We start from the raw sequence: 21,247 nt of genomic DNA, 5'->3' as shown, positions 1-21,247 counted from the left end.
CAGACCTTCTGCTGCAGAGCTTCAGGTTTGAAACCAGTCAGATTCTTGATACCATGATTCTCCTCAGTGCTTTAACCCAGGACTGTCAGTTTGCAGTGCTGTTTGCGCAGTCTCATGTGGGTCAAGGACACTTAAATACCACTTTTTGGTTGTCCTCAAACTCAAGGGAAAAGAGAAAGAGAAGTGCTCACCCATGTTTGGGACTGGAGTTCCCATCACTACGTCAGAAAAGGAAAATGCATGATCAAGAATCCAAAAATCTGTGACCCTGAGATGTCTACTATGGCACCATCAGTGCTGAGGGCTTTTCTCATTTTGCCAGTGATGTCGATGCCTAGGACTCTGGGTTTCTCTTCTATATCCTTATTTGTTGTGGGGCCTTCAGCACTTTCACCAGAGTTTATACCCTCTGAATATATGCTTTTCTGGGGAATGCTATCTGAGCCCAGCCCTATCAAATCCAGACACTGAATTGGAGTTTTGTACACGGGTTTTGTTCCATGAATTATACTAGTTATCCTCAGTTCAGTCTGGCAGGCTCATTGGGACAGCTCCTGGACAGGGGTTGTGGTGTTCTCCCTCAGGTTCTACAAGGCACTCTCTCTCAGCTTTTCTGGGCTGTTGGGGACATTCATTTCAGACCACCACCTTTTGCCCTCTGACATTATGAGCAGGCTTGTCCTCCTCATGATTAGGAGTCTGACAATCAGAAAATGAAAAAAACAGTTATAAAACTTGCTGCTAGTCTGCACCCTTCTGCTGCTCCTAAGATAACTACAGTGTTGCTCTTCCGCCCAGACTTCTACCAAAGTCTAGAATTCTCTGTCCCTGGGAACACGAAGTCTAGTTTTTTATTCTCTACACTAGGTGAATCTGTATTTGGGAACCACAGTTTTATTTACATTAAAGAGAATGAAGTCCTGTTTCCTTGATGGCAGTTTTATATTTGATCATCTTCCCGCATTGGCACTATGGTTGATGTTATACAAAACTTACCCACACTCAACCGTGTTGAAGAAGTAACAGCAAAAAATTAGAAATACAAAGTAAATCTGCACGGAGCAAAAAATGTGAGCCTGCAGTCTAATTCTTTGACAAAAACACACACTCGTGTGTGTGTGTAGCCATAAGTGTTCTAATTCGCTAAGTCATGTTTCTATTCTGTCTTTCCCTTTTTTTTTCAGTGTCAATTGCTTGCATAAAAGAGCCAAGCAGATTAGTCTTTTTAAATATCAATGCAATCAGTTTGTGTCTGTTTCTCGTTGTCATATTTTTAATTACAGTCTAATTTTGAGTGAAAAGGAATATTTACACACTTGCATTTTTAATGACTTGAATAAATAGAAGAGAAAATTACTTCTGTTTGGAGATGACTGCTTAATTTAAAGGAAGGATTGATAGTTGAATAATTGTTTTCATTGGCTCCTCTTTATATCACATTATTTATTCACAGATGACATTTTTTTAACTTGGCAGGTATTTATATGCTCTTGGACAGAAGGTTTGGAAAAGATGGAAAAAACGCTACTTTGTTCTTGTTCAGGTTAGTAGTTTCTTTGTCTGCCAAGTTTGGATGGTGAAGTTTCTGGAAATGTACTCTCAGAATGGTAAAATCTTACCTGTGATTCTGCAATGTTCAAGCAGCATATTCTCCTTTGTATATACATACCTTCAATTTATGTTCACAGAACTCTCCCAGATTTTTTAGCAGCATCATTATTTTTATTTATAATATGTTCAGAGAACAAAAGTGTGAGGGCGTTTCACATACACATAGACCAGATCCTGCTCAGAAGAACTTCGGAATAAGAGTTCAATTTTAAAGACGCTATTGAGTGAAATTCTATGGTCTTGAACTATCCCATCAAGCATGGCCCTTTCTAACAGCATTCTGTTCAGTGAAAAAATTAAAAAATATTTGTAAAAAGTAAAATATATTTATCCTACCTGAATGAGCTAATTCAACTACTGTGTTCTGTATTTGAAATTAAATAAAAGTAACAAGGTACTACTATGTTATACTTTTTTGATGTTTTAGTTTTGTGTGTGTGGAGAGAGAGAGAGAGAGAATCCTTTCTATATTAGCCATTTAATTATAGAACTATGGGGTTAGAAGGGACCACAGGGATCATCTAGTGTAACCCTCTGCCAAGATACAGCATTTGTTGAGTCTAAACCATCCAAGACAGATGGCTATCCAGCCTCTTTTTGAAAACCTCCAGTGAAGGAGCTTCCACAACTCCCCTAAGTAGTTTGTTCCATTGTCCTAGTGCTTTTACAATTAGGACATTTTTCCTGAGATTTAATCTAAATCTGCAATTGTAGTTTGAACCCATTGCCTCTTGTCCTGCCCTCCGTGGCAAGAGAAGACAATTTTTCATTTAAACCAAATATGTGAATAATAATTTTGGAATAGAAATGCATATGCTTCTTACATGAGTTGTCAGACTGGAGCAATGAACAGCAATTTTAATTAGTGTTTAAAAAATCAGCATGCCCTCTGTGCATTCTCAGGATGATGATTGTTTTCAGGTCATGGTTGAAAATGTGATGTACTTTAGAGTCAGTTCTTCTCCTTTGTGTGTCCCTATTCTAACTGGCAGAAAGGTGCCGTGGTGATGATATGAATCTCCTTGAGTACGTGTTATTTATATTATTGGTGGGCCTGTGGGGAGTTCATCAGCCCAAGGATTTCTAAAACAGTGGATAATTATTTTACTGGAAACCCATCTCCTTGCTCTAGCATTCTGTCGTTCATCCACATTCAACTGCTCCCCTTTGTCACTCCCATTCTGAGAGTTTAAAGGACATTAAGCAGAATAATAACTATCCCAGACAAAATCCTTGTTCAAATTAAAATAAAAGTTGAAAGCACTTGGATCTGGTTTGGCTTCGATTGAAGTCAATGGCTTCAGTGGTGTGAAATCAAGCTCCACCCTATGACTTCAGGGTAAAAATCTTTATAAGAATGTACAGGCTCACTGGGGAAGAGGAGTAGGCACTTTAGTTAGGCTTGACAAGTTCTTCTGAGCCTCTTAAGGCTCCCAGGGGAGGTTTTAGGGCCCCTTATGAGCCTCCCAAGGCTTAGCGGGGTGGGGATGACGCTGATGTTGCTCTGTAAGGCTTGTGTATAGGCAGTGAACCTCTTAAAGTGCACAGAAGGGATGGAATGCCTCTCATCCTGCTGTTCCCCCATGCTTCCTTCCTGCAGCCCCCCTGTTCTACTGCCCTCTACCTCACAAAAAGGCTCTATTCTCTTCCTATTTGTGGACCTCCTAGACATGAAAGTCCTAGAAAGTGAGCACCTTAGCAGACCTAGGGGGGTGGATGGAGAGGTTGTGGAACCAACTAGGAGACCAGCTGAGTCCAATAAACTTAATTTTAATGATCTCCCACTTTCTGTTCTCCAGCTAGAATCGAGGGGAAAATCATTACAATAATTTTCTAACTGTGATGATCTTCTGCACTAGACACCAGCGCTTTATTTTGGCCCATATCAGTAAAGTTGGTGCATGATGTCAGCATGACAGAATCATAACATGAAGTAGCTACAAAAATCAACAAATTATATTATACAAAGATACTGTGTGAATTTAATATTAGCTATACAGTCAGGCCCTGCTTATTGATGTGATCTATACATGCTACTTGTCTCATGTTATCAGTGCAAGTGAAAGATTTGAAATAAACATGTAACAATGCATATCAACCTGTTGTACTGATTCATTATTGACATTCTTGGTGATCCTCCCCTCTCTCTCTGTCTCTTTCATATCTGTTTGACTTACATCATTAAAGCACTAAGCACATAAAATTCAGTTATATGATAGATGCCTTCAACATGGTTTACACATGGTCTTGAATTATTCAAGTGTGACGTTAATGTGTAATGCTGATGTGCAGGAAGCTGTTGTGAATGATGTGGGAGTGTGGTTACTCCCTTTTATTTAGAAAGTATACCTGTCTGAGAGGGAACAGTTTGATAGTATAGAATGGATACAACTGGCTTTTGAGTATTTGGAAATTCTAACTACTTCTGTTCTGTGATATAATTGTTTGTTTGTTCCTTTTAAAATCCAGTCACTTCTTTAGAAGGCTATCTATCCATCCTTCTTTTCAAACTGGAAAACGACAGGGGCACAATATCTTATATTTTAAAGAGGAAGAAAAAAGAGTCAGTTCTGATATTTTATCTTGCATACAATCTGGTAATATTTTCTTCTTCCAATAAGCCAAATAGAGAGACATTTCTGTTATAATTGTAATTCATTCCTAGTTGTTCTTTTCATCATTAAATGCCAGAAGTCCATCTGCCCAGATATTGGGGCTCTTGTTATCTCAGACATGTTGGCTAAATCTTGCTGTCTTTATGACCTGCCACAGAAATCCTTAGAAATTTTGACTGAGTAAGGGCTGCAAGATTTGGTCCTGTATATCTTAGCTATAAGACTTTCATGAAATAATTCATTTTTGAACCATGGACCTTACAGTTTGTTTTCAGTAAAAATGGGTTGGAAAGATTCTAAACGTGAAATACTTTGTCCTTTCCTGTTTTTAATTTACAGACAACACAAAATTACTTGACATGGTTAAGTCCAAACTGTGAGGAGTTACAAAGAGGTCTCACTAAACTTAGGTGACTGGGTAACAAAATGGCAGGTGAAATTCTGAGCTAATAACTGCAAAGTAATCCACATATGAAAAAATAATCCCAGCTGTACAAAATGGTGGGGTCTAAATTAGTTGTTTCCACTCAGGAAAGATATTGAAGTCATCATGGATAGTCCTCTGAAATTGTCTGCTCAGTGAGCTGCAGCAGCAAAAAAGGCTAACAGAATGTTAGGAACTATTTGGAAAGGGATCAATAATAAAACAGAAAATATTATAGTGCCACTATATAAATCCATGGTATGCCCACACTTTGAATATTGAGGGCGGTTCTGGTTACCCAATTTTTAAAAAGATATATTACAATTGGAAAAGTTGTGGAGAAGAGCAACAAAATGATTAGTGGGATGAAACTGCTTTCATACAAGGAAAGATTAAAAAGACTGGGACTGTTCAGTTTAGAAATGAGACAATTAAGGGGGATATGATAGAGATCTACAAAATCATGAATGGAATAGCAAAAGTGAATAGGGAAGTGTTACTTACCCCTTCCCATAACACAAGAAGTAGGGGTCACACAATGAAATTAATAGGCAGCAGATTTAAAACAGAAAAAGGACTTCTTCACACAATGCGTGATCAACCTGGAGAACTCTTTGCTGTGGGATATTGTGAAAGCCAAAAATATAACTGGTTTCAGAAAAGAATTAGCTAAGTTCATGGATGATAGGTCCACCAATGGCTATTAGCCAAGATGATCAGGGACAAAGTGCTTTGGGTGTCCCTATACCTCCATCTGCTAAAAACTGGTATTGGACGCCAGGGGATGGATCACTTGAAATTGCCCTGTTCTGTTACTCCCGCGGAAGTATCTGGCAGTGGCCACTGTCAGAAACAGGTCACTGATCTAGATGGCCATTCTTATATTCTTATGGTTAGAGTTAATATTTTACTACCAATGATCTCACCTACCAATTTCTAAATGTGGTGCTTGGACTTCCCTCTTCAGCCACCTAGGGATGAATTTGACACAGGACGAAGTATGTGATGTCTGTATGTCTAAAACTTCCTATATTGAGAAATAATTTGTAAGGCTCACTAACCTCTCTTCCTTAAGATCCACTTCCTCTATGATGCCTACAAGAAATCCATGAGCTGTGTTGACTTAGTTGTGTGGTAGTAGGGGATAGTTGGCCATCCTTACCGGGTGAGGAACTCTATCCTTGGAATTCTGAAAAAGATTTGAGCATTGTGGTGGATGATCAGCTGAACATGAACTCCCAGTGTGACACTTTCGCCAAAGGGCTAGCACAATCTTTGGATGTACAAACAGGAGAATCTTGAGTAGGCTATGTTACCTCTGTGTTTGGCAATGGTGTGCCCACTACTGGAATACTGTGTCTAAATCTGGAGTCCACAATTCAAGAAGGATGTTGATAAATTGGAGAGGGTTCTGAGAAGAACCATGAGAATGATTAAAGGATTGGAAAACATGCCTTATAATGAGAGACTTGAAGAGTTCAATCTGTTTAACTTAACAAAGAGAAGACTAAGGGATGATTAGATCACAATTTATAGATATCTAGATGAGGAACAGAAATATGATAATAGAAGGCTTTACAGTCTAGCAGACAAAGGTATAATAAAATCCCGTGGCTGGAAGTTGAAGCTAGATAAATCCAAGCTAGAAACAAGACACAAATATTAACAGTGGGAGTAATTAACCATTGGAACAGTTTATGAGGGTTGTGGCAGGTTCTCTGTTACTACAAATCTTTAAATCAAGATTGGAAAAGATATGTTCCAATTCAAAAAGAAAAGAATTCAGGGAAGTCCTGTGGGCCTGTGTTAAGCAGGAGGTCAGACTAGATTATTGCAGTGGTCACGTTAGCTTTAAAATCTATGAATTTATGAACATTCAACCAAGCTATAAATATAAACTAGTAGCTTTAGTTTTGTATATATTGTTGTTGAGTTCTGTAGCTTTCTGTAGTCTCATCTCACCAACTCAGTCATGTATCCTAAGCTCTATCTCAAAAATGTAAGAAAAAGAGGAAGGTTCTTATATGCTCTTCAAGTTTCTCCGTGAACTAGCAGTACCCACACCCTATCTCCTGGGTAGGAGAATTCTGCAAGGGCATGAGCCACACAGGAGGTGCAAATTTTTTTGCATAGAGAGACATGGTGAGTAAGGTAATATCTTTTATTGGAGTAATTTCTTTTGGTGGAAGAGACAAGCTTTTGAGCCACGCAGAGCTCTTCTTCAGGTCTGGGAAAGGTACTCAGAGTATCGCAGCTAAAGGTGGAACAGGTTGTTTAGAGCTGTGACCTCTGGGGGTCCGCAGACTGTATCTAAAGGGTCTGGGAAAAGGTCATTGTTACCATAGAACAGTGGTTTACAGCCTCTGATCAGCGGATTCCTGGTGGTCCACAGACTATATCTAAGATTTCCAAAGGGGTCCGCACCTCCATTCCAAATTCGTTAGGGGTCCACAAATGAAAAAATGTTGAAAACCACTGGTTTAGAGTAAATAGTTGACATGTTCTAAGAGACCATTCAAAGTGAAGTGGCCAATTAATACCTTTGCAATCATAGGACAAACAAAGGGAGAGGGGAGGGTTAGTGGGTTACAGATTGTTATAATAAACCATAAATCCATTTCTGTATTAAGTCCATGGTTTTCAGTGACTAGCAAAGTTATGAATTAAAGCTCCTAGGCTCATCCTTTGAAGGTTTTGTGCAGGTTTCCTTTGAGGATGAAGATTGAGAGGTCAAATATGTAGTGATTGCTTTGTGAAAAGTGTTTGCCCACAGGTGATATGGTGTTTTTGTGTTTTATTATTTTCTGTGTGAGTTCATTCAAGAGCGTAGTGATTGTCTCATTTCACCCATGTAGCTGATATTGAGGCATGCAGTGCACTGGATGAAGTACGCTACCTGTTGTGATAGGCACATGTAGGACCCCTGGATCTTGAAAGATGAGTTGCGGGGGGTATTGGTAGCAGTGGGGTTATGTCTGCAGATTTTGTTGTTCTGGCAGGATCTTGTGCCACTTTGAGTTGCTGTGTCCTCGTCTGTGGGGACCTTGCTTCTGATGATGAGCGATGATGAGGTTGCGGGCTTGTATGAGGGCCAGAAGAGGGGATTCTGGAAGTATTTCAGGATGGGGTCCCCATCGACTATGTGTTGTAGTTGTTTAATGATAGCCCCATATCGGTCCCAGTGTAGGGTGGGTAGGTGACAACTATGGGTGTGTGGTCAGAATGGTTTTTTTCCCATTATGAAGCAGGTTCTCGTGGGATATTTGGGTGGCCCATTCCATGATCTGACCTACTTCTCTGGAGGAGTGTCCTTGTTTGCTGAAGGCGGTTTTAAGTGAGTTAAGGTGTGTATCCTGAACTATCTCCTCGGAGCATATTCTGTGGTATCTGAGTGTCTGGCTGTAGATAACAGATTTTTTTGTGTGACTGGGGTGGTTACTAGATTGGTGAAGGGAGGTGTGGTGGTCCTGTGGGTGTCTTGTATATAGTTATTTGTAGGATTTCATTGTTGAAGTTGACTGTGGTGTCCAGGAGGTTGATCCTGGTGTGGGAGTGTTCTAGTTTGATGGGTGGTTAGTGGTTATTGACGTTTTGGTGGAAATCTGTGAGGGAGTTTAGGGTGTCTGTTCAGAGGATGAAAATATCATTGATGTGTCTCAGGTATAACATTGGTTTCATAGGGCATTAGTCCAGAAATTCGTCCTCAAGGTGGCCCTTGAAATCCTGGCCTCATAGATTTTATACATAAAAATGTGACAGTGCACTACAACAAAAGAAAGTGGGCGCACACTTTATAATCACAGAGCCCAGTGAGTGTTGATTTTGTAGATTTATTTTTAAATCTTTTTTCCTAGGAACTTTTACAATTTGAAAATATTTTAGATTAAATGTATAATTTTGCTTTACTATTATACTGTAAGAAGGATTTTTTATTAGCAGTACAGTATATTGTTGGGCTTGAGAGTATGATTGCATCAGTTAAATATCCAGTAAAACATAAGGGAAATAGGGTAACTAAAGAATTTATAGCAGGAGGTAACACCTGTGCCACCCTAATTCCAGCCCAAACAATCTGCCACCTTGTTGTGAGACAGCAAAGAGAATCTGTAGTGACCCAGATGGGAGTATAGGGAAGGGGACTGTGGCTCAGGTTCAATCACAGTTTTCTGTGGTGGGGGGGGATCATTACTATAATTAGTACCAGTGGCTATTGACGAGTCTGTCTGTAAATGGCAATATGTGATTCATGAAAAAATATGTGGAAAAATAGCAAATGTGAGCTCAAAATTACATACCAGATGGGTACAGTTGTGGTGTGTTGTTCATATCCAAGTGAATACACAGCATTACTCTAGCTTGGAATGGTGAGGGAGGGTTTAACATATATTTAAAAGGGTAGCAGTGAACAAAAATAAGATATTTTTTCTTTCCTCCTTATTGTAAGCCCTTTTTAGTAGGGACTTGTCTCTTATTTGTTCTACTAAGCACCTTGCACACTTTTGACTGCTGCAAAAATAATTAACACTAATAACAATAACGTTGTGGCAGGAGCACTGATTCCTGATGAGACAAAAACTGATGCAACTAAAACAATGTTTTTGGAATATACATGAAAACCAAACACCTTCACTTCTTTAGCTGAGCAGATCAAGTTACCCAATTGTCCATCAATGATATTTCAATAATCATACATCAGCAGCCTTCATAGTTTATAGATTGTAATAGTCTTAATTAACTTTTATTTGTTTTTTATTATTTGGATTTATATAAACTATTATAGCGCCCACAGATTCAAATCAGGATCAGGGTCAAGTTTTGCTGAGCATTGTATAATACATAGGAAGACTTGGTCACCAACTCAAAAATCTTAAAATCTCATGGAAGACAAAACTCACTGGATGAGTGTAACAGACCGTAGGAAGGAAGGGTATGCAAGGAATGGGAGGTTAACATTGTTAATGTTACATAGGCTAACAGTTTGCACAACTTTAGGATTTTGAATCATGTATGTTATTCTTAAAACTATTTTAAATATTCCCTAGGAAACTATAATCCTCAAGCTCCCTTTATGATGTGGCTCTGTACCTGCCTGCTGATTATCCACTCTCTCCTATTAGGTTTTATATATACAGTGTCTACAAAACTATTTTCACAACTCCCTCAGACCATGGGCGCCCTCCATCCCTAGGGTTGTCTAATCGCGCAAACCCAAAAACCCTTGCTCCACCACTTCCCCGAGGCCATGCCCTGTCCCACCCCTTCTCTGAGGCCCCACCTCCCACTCATTCCATCCGTCCTCCCTTCGTTGCTCGCTCTCCTCCATCCTCACTCACTTTCACCAAGTTGGGGTAGGGGGTTGCGGTGTGGGAGAGGGTGTGGGCTGTGGGAGGGAGTTTGGGTGCAGCAGGGGGTGCAGGGTGCGGGCTCTGGGAGGGAGTTTTGGTGCAGGAGCAGGTGTGGGGTCGGGCTCTGAGAAGGAGTTTGGATGCAGGGTGCAGGCTCTGGGCTGAAGCAGGAGGTTGGGGTACAGGAGGGCGTGTGGGGTGCAAGCTCTGGGAGGGAGTTTGGGTGCAGGAGGGAGTGTGGGGTAGGGCTCTGGAAGGGAATTTGGGTGCGGCTCTAGGCTGGGGCAGAGGGTTGAAGTGCAGGGTGTGGGCTCTGGGAGGGAGTTTGGATGCAGGAGGGGGTGCGGGTTCTGGGCTGGGGCTGGGGTTTGGGGTGTGGGAGGGGGTGAGGAGGTCGGCACTTATCTCAGGCGGCTCCCGAAAGCGACCGGCACATCCCTCTGGCAGCGGCTCCTAGGTTCGGGGACAGGGGGTCTCCATGCGTCGCTGCCCACAGGTACCGTCCCCGCAGCTCCCATTTTCCACAGTTCCCAGCCAATGGGAGCTGCGGAGTCGACACTCAGGGTGGGGGCAGCACTTGGAAACCACCTGCCTCCCAGGGGCCACAGGGACGATGCCAGGCGCTTCTGGGAGCGGTGCTGAGGAGTAAGGGAGTAAGCGGGTAAGGGAGCCTGCCTTAGCCCTGCTGCCGTGTTGGCCTTTTAATGCCCCAAAATCTCCTGGTTTGGCTGAAGTAGCCTCCAGGAGATAGAGCATGATTTCAGGAGACTCCCAGCGAAACTGGGAGGGTTGGCAACCCTATCCATCTCTAATTACCAAACAGGTAATTGTCTGTTTGGGCCCTCAAGGTTTCCAAAGGTCAGAAAGTCCACGGATCAATTACGAAGTATATTCTCTCTGTAACTGTAGTCCTGGACCATGAAGGTACTGCCAAGATGTGCTCATTTCCACCTGGCAGTCAAGCTTTGAATGCTATACTCCACCTCCTAGAGTCTGGAACTGCTGAGAAGATATGGGAGACTGTTGGAGCCGTATGTCCCCCAAATCTTCCCTCTCTAATAGAGGTGGGGGTAGTGAAAACTTGTCTTTTCCCTTCCCCCTGCCTTCTGGTGGGGAATGCTTCACCTTATGGGCTGGGTTTCCTTTTAAAAATTGGTATACCTTGGTGAAATTGTTTTACAGACCATTTTCAGGTTTGTAATAAACAAAAACATATAGTAGCTTTGCATTTTGTTATGAATAAACTTTAACATGCAAGCTAATTAAGCACGTGTATGAGACCCTGATATTTGGTTCTGTGGAAATTATGAGCTGCCGAGAACTCCAGTTACAGACAAGAAATTTACATTTCTTCCTACATAACAGTGCTTAATTTGTGCCAGAGCTTGCCCTGGTTGAGCCCCAGCACCTCTACGCTTGGCAGTTCATAGACCTGGCACTTCTGGGCTTGCTGCATGAGTTGTTAATGTAAAAAATTTGCTTGAGCCCTGGCACATCTTTCATTACAAATTAAGCAGTACAACCTAATATAGCTATTTAAGAAGATAGATCAGTTCTATTTTTATCTGAAAATATCTTTTCTCTAACTTCAGACTTCACATTTTTGACAGTTATTTTCTGAATTATCAGGGGAAACTTCCTTTAGCCCAATTACTTGAAAATGTATTTCACCACTTTTCCAGCTTTTGTTTATGAAGAAACAACAAAATGTATATTTTCATAAATTTGTAGATTCCAAGTCCAGAAGGGACCATTGTGATCATCTAACCTACCACAGGCCTTAGAAGTTCCACAAAATAATTTCTCAAATATATCTTTTAGAACAAAATCTAGTCTGGATTTAAAAGTAGTCAGTGGTGTAGAATGCACCACAACCCTTGGTAAATTGTTCCAGTTGTTCATTGCTCTCAAAATTATGCCTTATTTCCCATCTGAATTTGTCTAGATTCAACTTCCCGTCATTGGATCTTGTTATACCTTTCTCAACTATGTTAAAGAGCCTATTATTAAATATTTGTTCCCTATGCATGTTATTGTTCTGTTGTCCACAATGAGGGTTTTCCACCTTCCTGTTTAGCTTCTCATGTGGCCACTGACAGAGATAGGTAGCAGACTAAATGGACCATTGATGTAATCCAATGAGGCAATTCCTGTGTCCCCATGTTTTCTGAAAGATTTTCTATTATTTTATTCTCTTTGTTTTAGGATTTGAAAAAGTTTAGGTTTTATATATTTAAACAAAATATAAAACTTAACGTTGATTTTGAGAAATGTCCCTTTAGAAAAATGTAAGTAAAGCCAACAGACTATGTTGCACAGTCCTTAGGAGACCACCTTATGATGCAAATCGGTGCAGGAGATATTAGGAGTGAGCCTAGTACCAAGTAATTCACGATGTCTTCACAGGTGTACAGTAACTGCAGGAAAAAACTGGAATATAAACATTATCACAATTAGTTAATTACTAACTACCTTTATGATGCAAGTCATTGGTGTGATATTGTTATTTAAATTTGCTAGTCTGAGAAGACCGATATGGATACAGAACAAACTGGATCAGCTGGTAAGAACAACATGTGTTTTAGCGTATAGCCAAATGCAGGAACATTCAGCTGGGAACAAAGATTGTAGGTCACATTTGCAAGATGGGGGTCCGTATCTTGGGATTTGGTGATGCTGAAAAGGACTTCAGTGTCATGGTAGATAACCAATTGAACGTGAGGTCCCAGTGCAATGCTGTAGCTAAGAGAGCAAATATGATCCTTGGGTGTATAAGCAAGTGAATATCAAGTAGAAGTAGAGAGGTGGTATTGTCTCTGAATATGGTATTAGTAGACCATCACTGTTATGTTGTCCCAGTTCTGGTGTCAACACTTCAGAAAGGATGTTGAAAAATTAAGGGGGTTCAGAAAAGAGCTGCAAGGATGATTTGCAGTCTGAAAAAACATGCCTTTTAGTTGAGAGACTTAAGTACAAAATATATTTAGATTATCCAGGAGAAAGTTAAATGACTTGATCCTGGTCTACAACTATCTGCATGGGGAAGAGTTCTTCTTATAGTAGATCTAGGCAGAAAAAGGCACAACAAGATCTAACAGTTGGAAACAGAAGCTAAATAAATTCAGGCTAGAAATAAAATGTAATTTTTTAGCCGTGAGGGTAATTAACTGTTGGAACAACTTACTTTGGGATGTGGTAGATTCTCTATCACCTGTAGTCTTTGTAAATCAAGACTCATTATTTTTCTAAATGATATGCATTAGCTCAGACAAAAATTATGGACTTTCTGCATAACTGGGTAAAGTTCTAAGGCTTGTGTGGTTCAGGAGGTCAGAATAGCTGATCATAATGGTCCCGTATGGCCTTAAAATCTGTGAATCTGTGTGAAAGAAAATTTTAACCATTTTGGCCAGATTCTGCCACCCTTACTTATGTTGAGCTCTACCTTACTCCTAGGGTAGTCCCATCTAAATTGATGGACCAAGCTTGAGGAGTGAGGTTGCTGTTCAGTGTGAGTAAAAGAATCTGGCTCTTATCCAGCATTTGCTGCTTATTTTAATATTTATAGATGTATCGGACTAAATTAAATAAATATTTTAAGTAACAGATAATATACAAAATTTGCATACAGAATCTCATATATGTACATATGCACTTTATAATTTAATTTATCCTTAGTTCATTTATGTGAAAAATTAAACAGCTGAAGGGTTGGTCTTGTGGTTAAGGTATTTGACTGGAACTCAGGATATTTAGGTTTTGTTCCTGCCTTACCATAGACTGCATTTGTGACACTGGATAAGTCATTAATCTTTTTGAGCCTAGTTCCCCATCTGTAAAATTGGATCATACTCCACTTATCTGTCTTGTTCATTTAGATTGTAACCTCTGCAGGCAGGGACTGTTCAGTTAACATGTGCATGTACCCCACCACAATGGGGCCAATCTTTTTGGGGGCCCTGACAGCTACTGTAAAACAACAAATAATAATTAAAACAATGCAGTACATTTTCAAAGCAGTGTACAGGAATTTAGCTACCCACATTCCATTATTATTATACTTTATATCATAGCTTTCTTTCCCCAGCCCCATGTGAAACTTGGGTTCTCTTCTTCCCCATACTATATAGGTAGCTCTTACCTCTATTGATTAGGAGTGACCAGACTGCACACTCATTTATCTCCACTGGTTGATTGTGTGTCAGCAGTTTCTTTTCCACAAGGTAGTCTGCTTCTATTCTTTTGGCAACTGATCCTCTTGAGAGGATGATTTATGGCACTTTCTCACCCCCTCAGTTTGAGCATTTAAAAGATGTGAAGTAGCATTTCTTCTGCTTTCTGTATATGTGTCTTGTTATTTGTGTTGTATAACACCAGTCAATTGTCTGCTGGTATGTAAACCTATGAAATGCAATGTAACAAACCAAAACTCCTGTTCTTATTCAGGTAAGCCAGTACACATTTGCAATGTGCAGTTACAGAGAAAAGAAATCTGAGCCTCAGGAATTAATGCAGCTTGAAGGATACACTGTGGATTATACAGCTCCTCACACAGGTACTCTTCATGCTATTACAAAAGTCTTACAGAGTATGTACAATAGCAGATTCATTTTACTTTCTTATTATCTTTCATGTTTCTGTCAGTCAACAGGATAACGTTGATTTTCTGCCAGTGGCTGAAGGTTTTACAGTTACTACTCTGGGATTTTCAAGTGAGAAAATCATGCTTTAGAAATAAAGGAAGTTTGTTGAAAGAAAGAAAATCAAAAAATTCAAACTAAGGTGTCCAAAAGGTCACGGAGCCATTTGCACTAAAACAAAAACACACCTCGCAGGGAAACACAGTAAACCAATATCTTCCCCTTTCTTTTTATATTGTTAGTATTGATAGTAAAGATTGACAGACAGAGAACTCAGCAGGACTCTACTGAATGAAGTCTGTTAATCTAAACCCACAGACTTCAACATTGCAAGAGTTGGCATGGTCTAGTAAATTTACACCAGAATCAGAAGCCAGGAACTCATAGGTTATAATCCTGATTGAGCAAGTCAGTTAACATCTCTGCCTCAATTTCTGGACATGAAAATAGGAATGATCAAAATTACCTGCACACCAGAGATGTTGAGAGGCCTGATTAGTTTGTTTGTGCAGTGGTTTGTAGATGAAAAGTGATATATGAGTGCTCAGTATTATTATTATTATTTATTAGTCTCTCTCATTCTTGACTCCAATGGGGAACAGATTAGGATTTGGGATAATCTTTGCATGGCCTGTATATATTATGTCTACATACTACCATTTAATGGCTGTGCTGCAAGTTTTCTCATGCTTCTTGAGCACAAATACCTATTTAATTCATTTGATGATCTTAAAAATATTGGCATCCAGTTAGTTAATATACTAAATATGTATTTAATAGTCACATTAAAAATCACTGGTGCCATTGTGCACTAATAATTTATTTTGCAATCTATTTTTGCAGGTCTTCAGGGTGGTCAAATGTTTTTCAATGCTGTTAAAGAAGGAGATACGGTAATATTCGCCAGTGATGATGACCAGGATAGAATACTATGGGTTCAAGCAATGTACAGAGCAACAGGCCAGTCATATAAACCCATTCCTGCAAGTCAAGCACAGAAGATGAATCCAAAAGGAGGAAATGTCCACATGGAATTATCACAGCTGTGTAAGGTTTTGGGGTTTTTTGGTTCGCGTTTGGTTTTTAATAAGTGAAGCATGGAGTGGCTCCCTCAGGGAAGATTAAGCAGGAGTGATTCACAAGGAGGATGTTTCCTGATAGTTTGTTCTTAGCTGAAAGCTCTTTAACTCAGAGTATCATTAGCAACCAGAGAATGTCTGATTTGGAGGTCATTGTTGCTATTGTAAATTATGAAAATATAACAATTAACTGTATACGGGTTAAAGTTGAACCACATATTGCCATGGAGATAGCATCTGGTGTAGAATATATTTTTCTAAGTGTGAACCATTACAATGATCAATAGGAAAGCATTATTTTACCCTCATCAATCCATTAGCTTTATAATCTGCTTTTGTGTGCACCCAAATATATTATAAAAATATGTTAATACAAGCATAAGATAGAGAGGTGGATGGTCTAGATGGGCTGCAAGACTTCCATACATTCCCAGAGGTTACTAAATTATGTGTTAAATCTTCAAAGCATTCAGACAAGGCATGAAGGGGCTAGAAAGCACCAGAATATTTTAACATAGGCAAAACAACTTATTTTTCCCTAGCCTCGTTCTTGGAAATGGCTGAACCATTTCGGCTGAAGTTTTCCCCCCAAAAATACCAATCTGAGGCAGAAACCCGGCATATGCAATTTCATATGTTTCAAAGAGTTAAAGTTGTACAGAATTATAAGCAACTGGAATCAAAATCTTATAGTGGCAAGTGTTGAGCAACCTTAATATAGGCGATGCTACCAGTCTCTCATATAATCACACTCCCGCTGATGCAGCCCAAGTCATGCTGACTCTGCTGTCATATTCTGTTCGAAGTCACTGTGGGTTGAAGAGAAAAGCTAATTTCAAAGAAACGACACGTGCTTTTACTGATTAATGCCTTGACTTAGCAAAGCACTTAAACATGTACTTTAGTCCATCCTGCTTGAGCAAACACTGAAACACATGCTTAACATTAAGCACATGCTGAATTTCCGTTGACTTCATATTAACAGCTGGGTGAAATCAGGAGTTATGGTTTTACTTTACTTCTATTTTTGCAAAGCCTATCCATAAGTAAGGTTGCTTCAAGTTAGGCACGTGCATAAGTGCTTTGCTGAATCTGGGTCTACTTCTTAAATTTAAAGATGGCTTTTCTCGAAACATATTAATTTAAAAAAAAAATTGGATATGAGCAGCTTTGAATAAATACCCACATATCTTTAGACCACAAAAGTTTAAAGCAATCTATTAGCAGACTTTTAAAATATTGGTATGTCTCATACTCTTTAACAGTTGCCCTATATCTACCGAAAGTCTTCTGTAATCTCGGGTTCCTTTATACTGTAATTCATCATTCTGATACCAGGTTTTATCAATATATACACAAATATTTTGTATAATAAAGGTGAACTGGGAAATATTTTGTTGGACATTTAAAACTCTTTTTAGAATATAAAGGGGAGGATTTAATTCTTATTTATTTTAAAAAATAAAACTTCACCTATTACTATATTTGAATTTGAATCATTAAAAAATGCCATAGTGACCCATGATAGTGCTTCATTTTCAGTCACTCCTAGCTTATTTTTATTTGTGAACCAGCTTCTTTTTTCCAAATGTGCCGGAAACCTTCACTGAAGACTAAGGGCCTGAATCAACTCCTGTTGAAATCAGTGAAGCCTTTTCATTGATTTTTAGTGAGAGTTAGACCAAGCCCTGTGGTCCATTAAATTAAACAATTAACCTGTTTATGGTTCCTGAACAGAAAAGGGCACGTTAATTTCACATGTACCTAATCCAGAGATGACGCAGATAGTATTGCTGGGGGGGGGGGTCAAATATGAACTGAAAATAAACAGGAGCAATTTCAGTCCTCCTTATGTTTTTTTCTCCATAAAGTCAAGGGAGTGAATAGAAGTTAAAAAGGAATTGCATTTTTATTATATCATTATGGTGGTCATGGTGTCATTTTTTTACCTTGGTGGGCAAACCAGAAAGTCTCAAACTCATTGCTTCAAGGATCTGATGGAGCAAATTTTTATTCTAAATAATGCTAAAATGTAGTGCTAATCACATTTTTAAACCACAGGCATAAAATATTTATCCCTGTCTTTTAATCTTCCAAACAAGTTCTTATGTTTTTAATTATGCAGTTCAGCTTTATTTTAGTGGGGAAAAGATGAACAGTTACTAGAGTGTAAACACTGTAAAGTAAATGGGATATTGTATGTGACACAAACTATTTTTATTATTATTATTATTTCCTGCTCACCTGTAGCTGGCAAAGGTAAGTTTTTAACTATTCTTTTCTTTTTTAAAATCTTGAGTGATATATTTATTGTTTGATATTAGTAACTTAAGGTTTTTTATTGACTTTTGAAGAAAAATATAAAATGCAAATATTGGTAGGAAATGGGCCTTAGGACTAAGTACCAATAAGTATGTATATCTGAAAACTTTGTTTTGGTTTTCCCAACTTATCCTGCATCTGGGTCTGCTATCACAGACTCCACTGATTTCAGTGGGACTTCATTCATGTTCAGGTGTCCATAATAATGCATCTGGATGTTAGGTCAAAGGCTTGTGTAACAACACACATGCCACTAATTTCAAATTAATTATCAAAAGAAATATTTACTTTTTTAAAAATAAGAAAAAAGATCTCATACCTGTAATTATGCAGAGAAGAATTAAGTCTCAAAAGCTTAAGCAAGCTGCTGCTGGGTACATGCTATGCACAAGAGACACAGCACAAAGGAACATTATGTATTCTTTTTTCTGTGACCTGCTGTAATGTTTTTTAAAAAAAGACTCAGTAAAGTAGATATTTATACCAGAAGCATTGCTTACTAAGAAATGCAGAAAAAATCTATGTATTACATTTATATGGATTGTGTCTGGGGAAATATTTCTATCGATGTAGAATATTTTGGAAACAATATTCAAAATAATTTCACAACATAGTTTAATACTTGGAATCAAATGTAATCTTGTTGATGCCCAAGTGTATCTCTTCAAATTAATATTTTAAATAAGTTTAAACTATTTACCACTTATATTTAAGAAAGGACACTTCAAATTACTGTGTGTGAAATACAGTCTAAGTTTGTGATTAATGGTAGGCCACTTGTATTCAGAAAACAAATGTTAATCTTTTTAAAAGGTGTTTAATCAGACATGCTGTTGCTTCTTAAATGCTAAGAAATAATATGCTGCTGTTTCTGTAGATGATCATCTTATACCTTAAATCATCAATGTACTGTCACACTGTTTATTTGCTACATCCACCTTGGTGAAATCTGTCACATGGATTTGACTCTTGATTTGACAATGCAAAGCCAAGTGATATGAATTAGTTGTGCATCTTTTCAAGATATGATGCTGCAGATCCTTCAGCTTGAATTAAATAATTCTTCCATCTACAAATACAGCTGAAAGTTGGACTTGACATGGATCAATATGATCTGGGGCTAAATTTCTAAATGTGACTGATTATGTTAGCATCATGCCCGCAGATCAATATTGAGTTTTATTATGAACCCGACTCTATAATTGGGTTTAATCAATAAACTTTTGTCTCCCTTTCTTTAGAAATTTTAGGTTTGTACCATGCAGTTATCAAAATTACATTTAGGATACATTTAGGATTCTAGTTTTCTAGTAACAAGCATAAAGAGACATATTTGAATTTAAAGGAACAAAGGCTGAGATCCTATTGTAAGGGAAAGTCAATTTTTAAGTTGATAGGACTGTTCACCCCAATATAGTCTATAGAATCTAGCAGAGCTAATGTGCTAATACATAACTAGTCCTTTTGGGCACTGTAAGGCTTTTTCTGTCCATACTTGGTAGATAATTCACATTGAGGACTTTGACAAAACATACCATTAATGAAAGCAATCATTAGAGCTTGTCTTTTGATAAACCCGCGGGGTTCAAAGGCGTTGAAAGATGCAATCTGTGAAGAACAATAAATTTGGGCCTTTGATTGAAGTGCCATTTGGAATGGCATGTTTTCTCTATGTATTTACACAAAAATACTGCTCCCTTTTTTCATTACTCTTTGCTTGGAGGTTGAAGAAGCTCTTTGCCATTACTACATTTAGGTTTGTCTCATTAAAAGCGGAGTACAAAAAGAAGGCTGGAAATGACCTAGCTCAACCCAATGTGTTCATTTCTGCTCCAGTTTGCCATTTGGGAAATGGGCTTCTAGCAATGGTGAATGTTTTCCATGAGTGTTACTTTGATGTGCAGTGGACATACTCTTTCCTACATCGATAAATAAATGCATAAACTTTTATTGCAATGGAGGAAGGCTATTTATTTGGTAATCTTACTAAAATTAGCAAGAGGGCCTCATGTAAACAAGAAACCCTAGAAATAAATTGTTTACACTCAAGAGTATTTTATAATCTGTGATGTTTAAAAAGGTACAATAAAAGAATCATACTGTCAGAATTATTTTAAATATCCTGTATTGCATTTGCAAATAGGTTTTCTAAACTGGGTTTGGTCAAGCACTGGTTTAATTCTGGGCCTTAGCTGGATCATTTATGTTTGATTGGAACAGTACAAGGAAAAAAGAGCTGTTTGTGCTGTCAGTTGCAGGCAACTTAATTACCCATTGTTACAGTTAATCTGTGTGGTGCCCAGATTTAAAAAAAAAAAATTCAATAAAACTATTTGCTAGATCAATTTAAGACAAGATTCTATAATTGGAGTCACCTGCATGCACCCGTTGATGTAATTCAGCCCTCAGTTTTTAATGCTTGCAAGAATCTTCTTCATTTTCTGAGAGCCATAGGCCATTAATTAAAAGAATATACATATACATGAACTGTACTGTATGGTTTTTCCTGTCTCTGAACAGATGCAGATCGTGCTCAGAAACATGGGATGGATGAGTTTATTTCTGCTAATCCCTGCAAGTTTGACCATGCTTCCCTCTTTAGACTACTTCAGAGGCAGACCTTGGATCATAGATTGAATGATTCCTATTCTTGTTTGGTGAGTACAAAATGGAATAAAAGAAATGAAAAAGTGAGAAATAGTTGTTAACAAAGTGGCCTTTTCTTCCTAACTCATTCAATAACTGTGCTTGTAGTTGGGATAAAGGATTCCAATCGATTGGCTTCAAATTTGAAAATTATACACTTGAAGACTACTGCTGTGCCACTCAATAAAGAACAGAATAGACCCAAACTGACTCTGAACTGTAGTTTATCAGCTCCTCTAGGGAGGGCTGAATAAAACAGAAGGCTTTAATAAAAATGGAAACCTCTGTGGTAGGATTTACTAACACCTGTACAGGCATTTTAAGGTACAAATTCAGCTTGCCAGATGTCAGACATTATGTCATCTATCTTGTAATTCTCTCTTCTGTCATGGACTAGGAAAGTTAAAAAAAAACAAAGAATAGAATCAAAACCACAGGGGGAAAAGGCAATAGAATTATGGGGGTTTTAATCAGCTGAGCCAAAGTTCGCTCTATGAGCATAAAACCTGTATAAATTACATGCAATAATTGGTAGTTAGAAATATATTTTTAATTATTACAAGAA

At 38.4% G+C, this 21,247-nt stretch overlaps 1 protein-coding gene across 7 annotated transcripts in view; it reads left to right on the top strand.

The window, feature by feature from the left end:
- CADPS2 (calcium dependent secretion activator 2) overlaps window positions 1-21,247 on the top strand; it is a 584,713-nt gene that overhangs the window by 390,145 nt on the left and 173,321 nt on the right. For all 7 annotated transcript variants that reach the window (XM_084638323.1, XM_084638324.1, XM_084638325.1 and 4 more), the window contains exons 9-12: window positions 1,477-1,543; window positions 14,442-14,550; window positions 15,479-15,682; window positions 20,557-20,693. In XM_084638323.1, the coding sequence (XP_084494449.1) occupies window positions 1,477-1,543; window positions 14,442-14,550; window positions 15,479-15,682; window positions 20,557-20,693 (517 nt within the window). The remainder of the gene's footprint in view (window positions 1-1,476; window positions 1,544-14,441; window positions 14,551-15,478; window positions 15,683-20,556; window positions 20,694-21,247) is intronic.

Source organism: Lepidochelys olivacea (genome assembly GCF_965140295.1).
Source record: "Lepidochelys olivacea isolate rLepOli2 genome assembly, chromosome: 1".
NCBI lineage: Eukaryota > Metazoa > Chordata > Testudines > Cheloniidae > Lepidochelys > Lepidochelys olivacea.
Note: the sequence above shows the minus strand (reverse complement) of the source record. Positions and strands in the feature narration are given on the sequence as shown.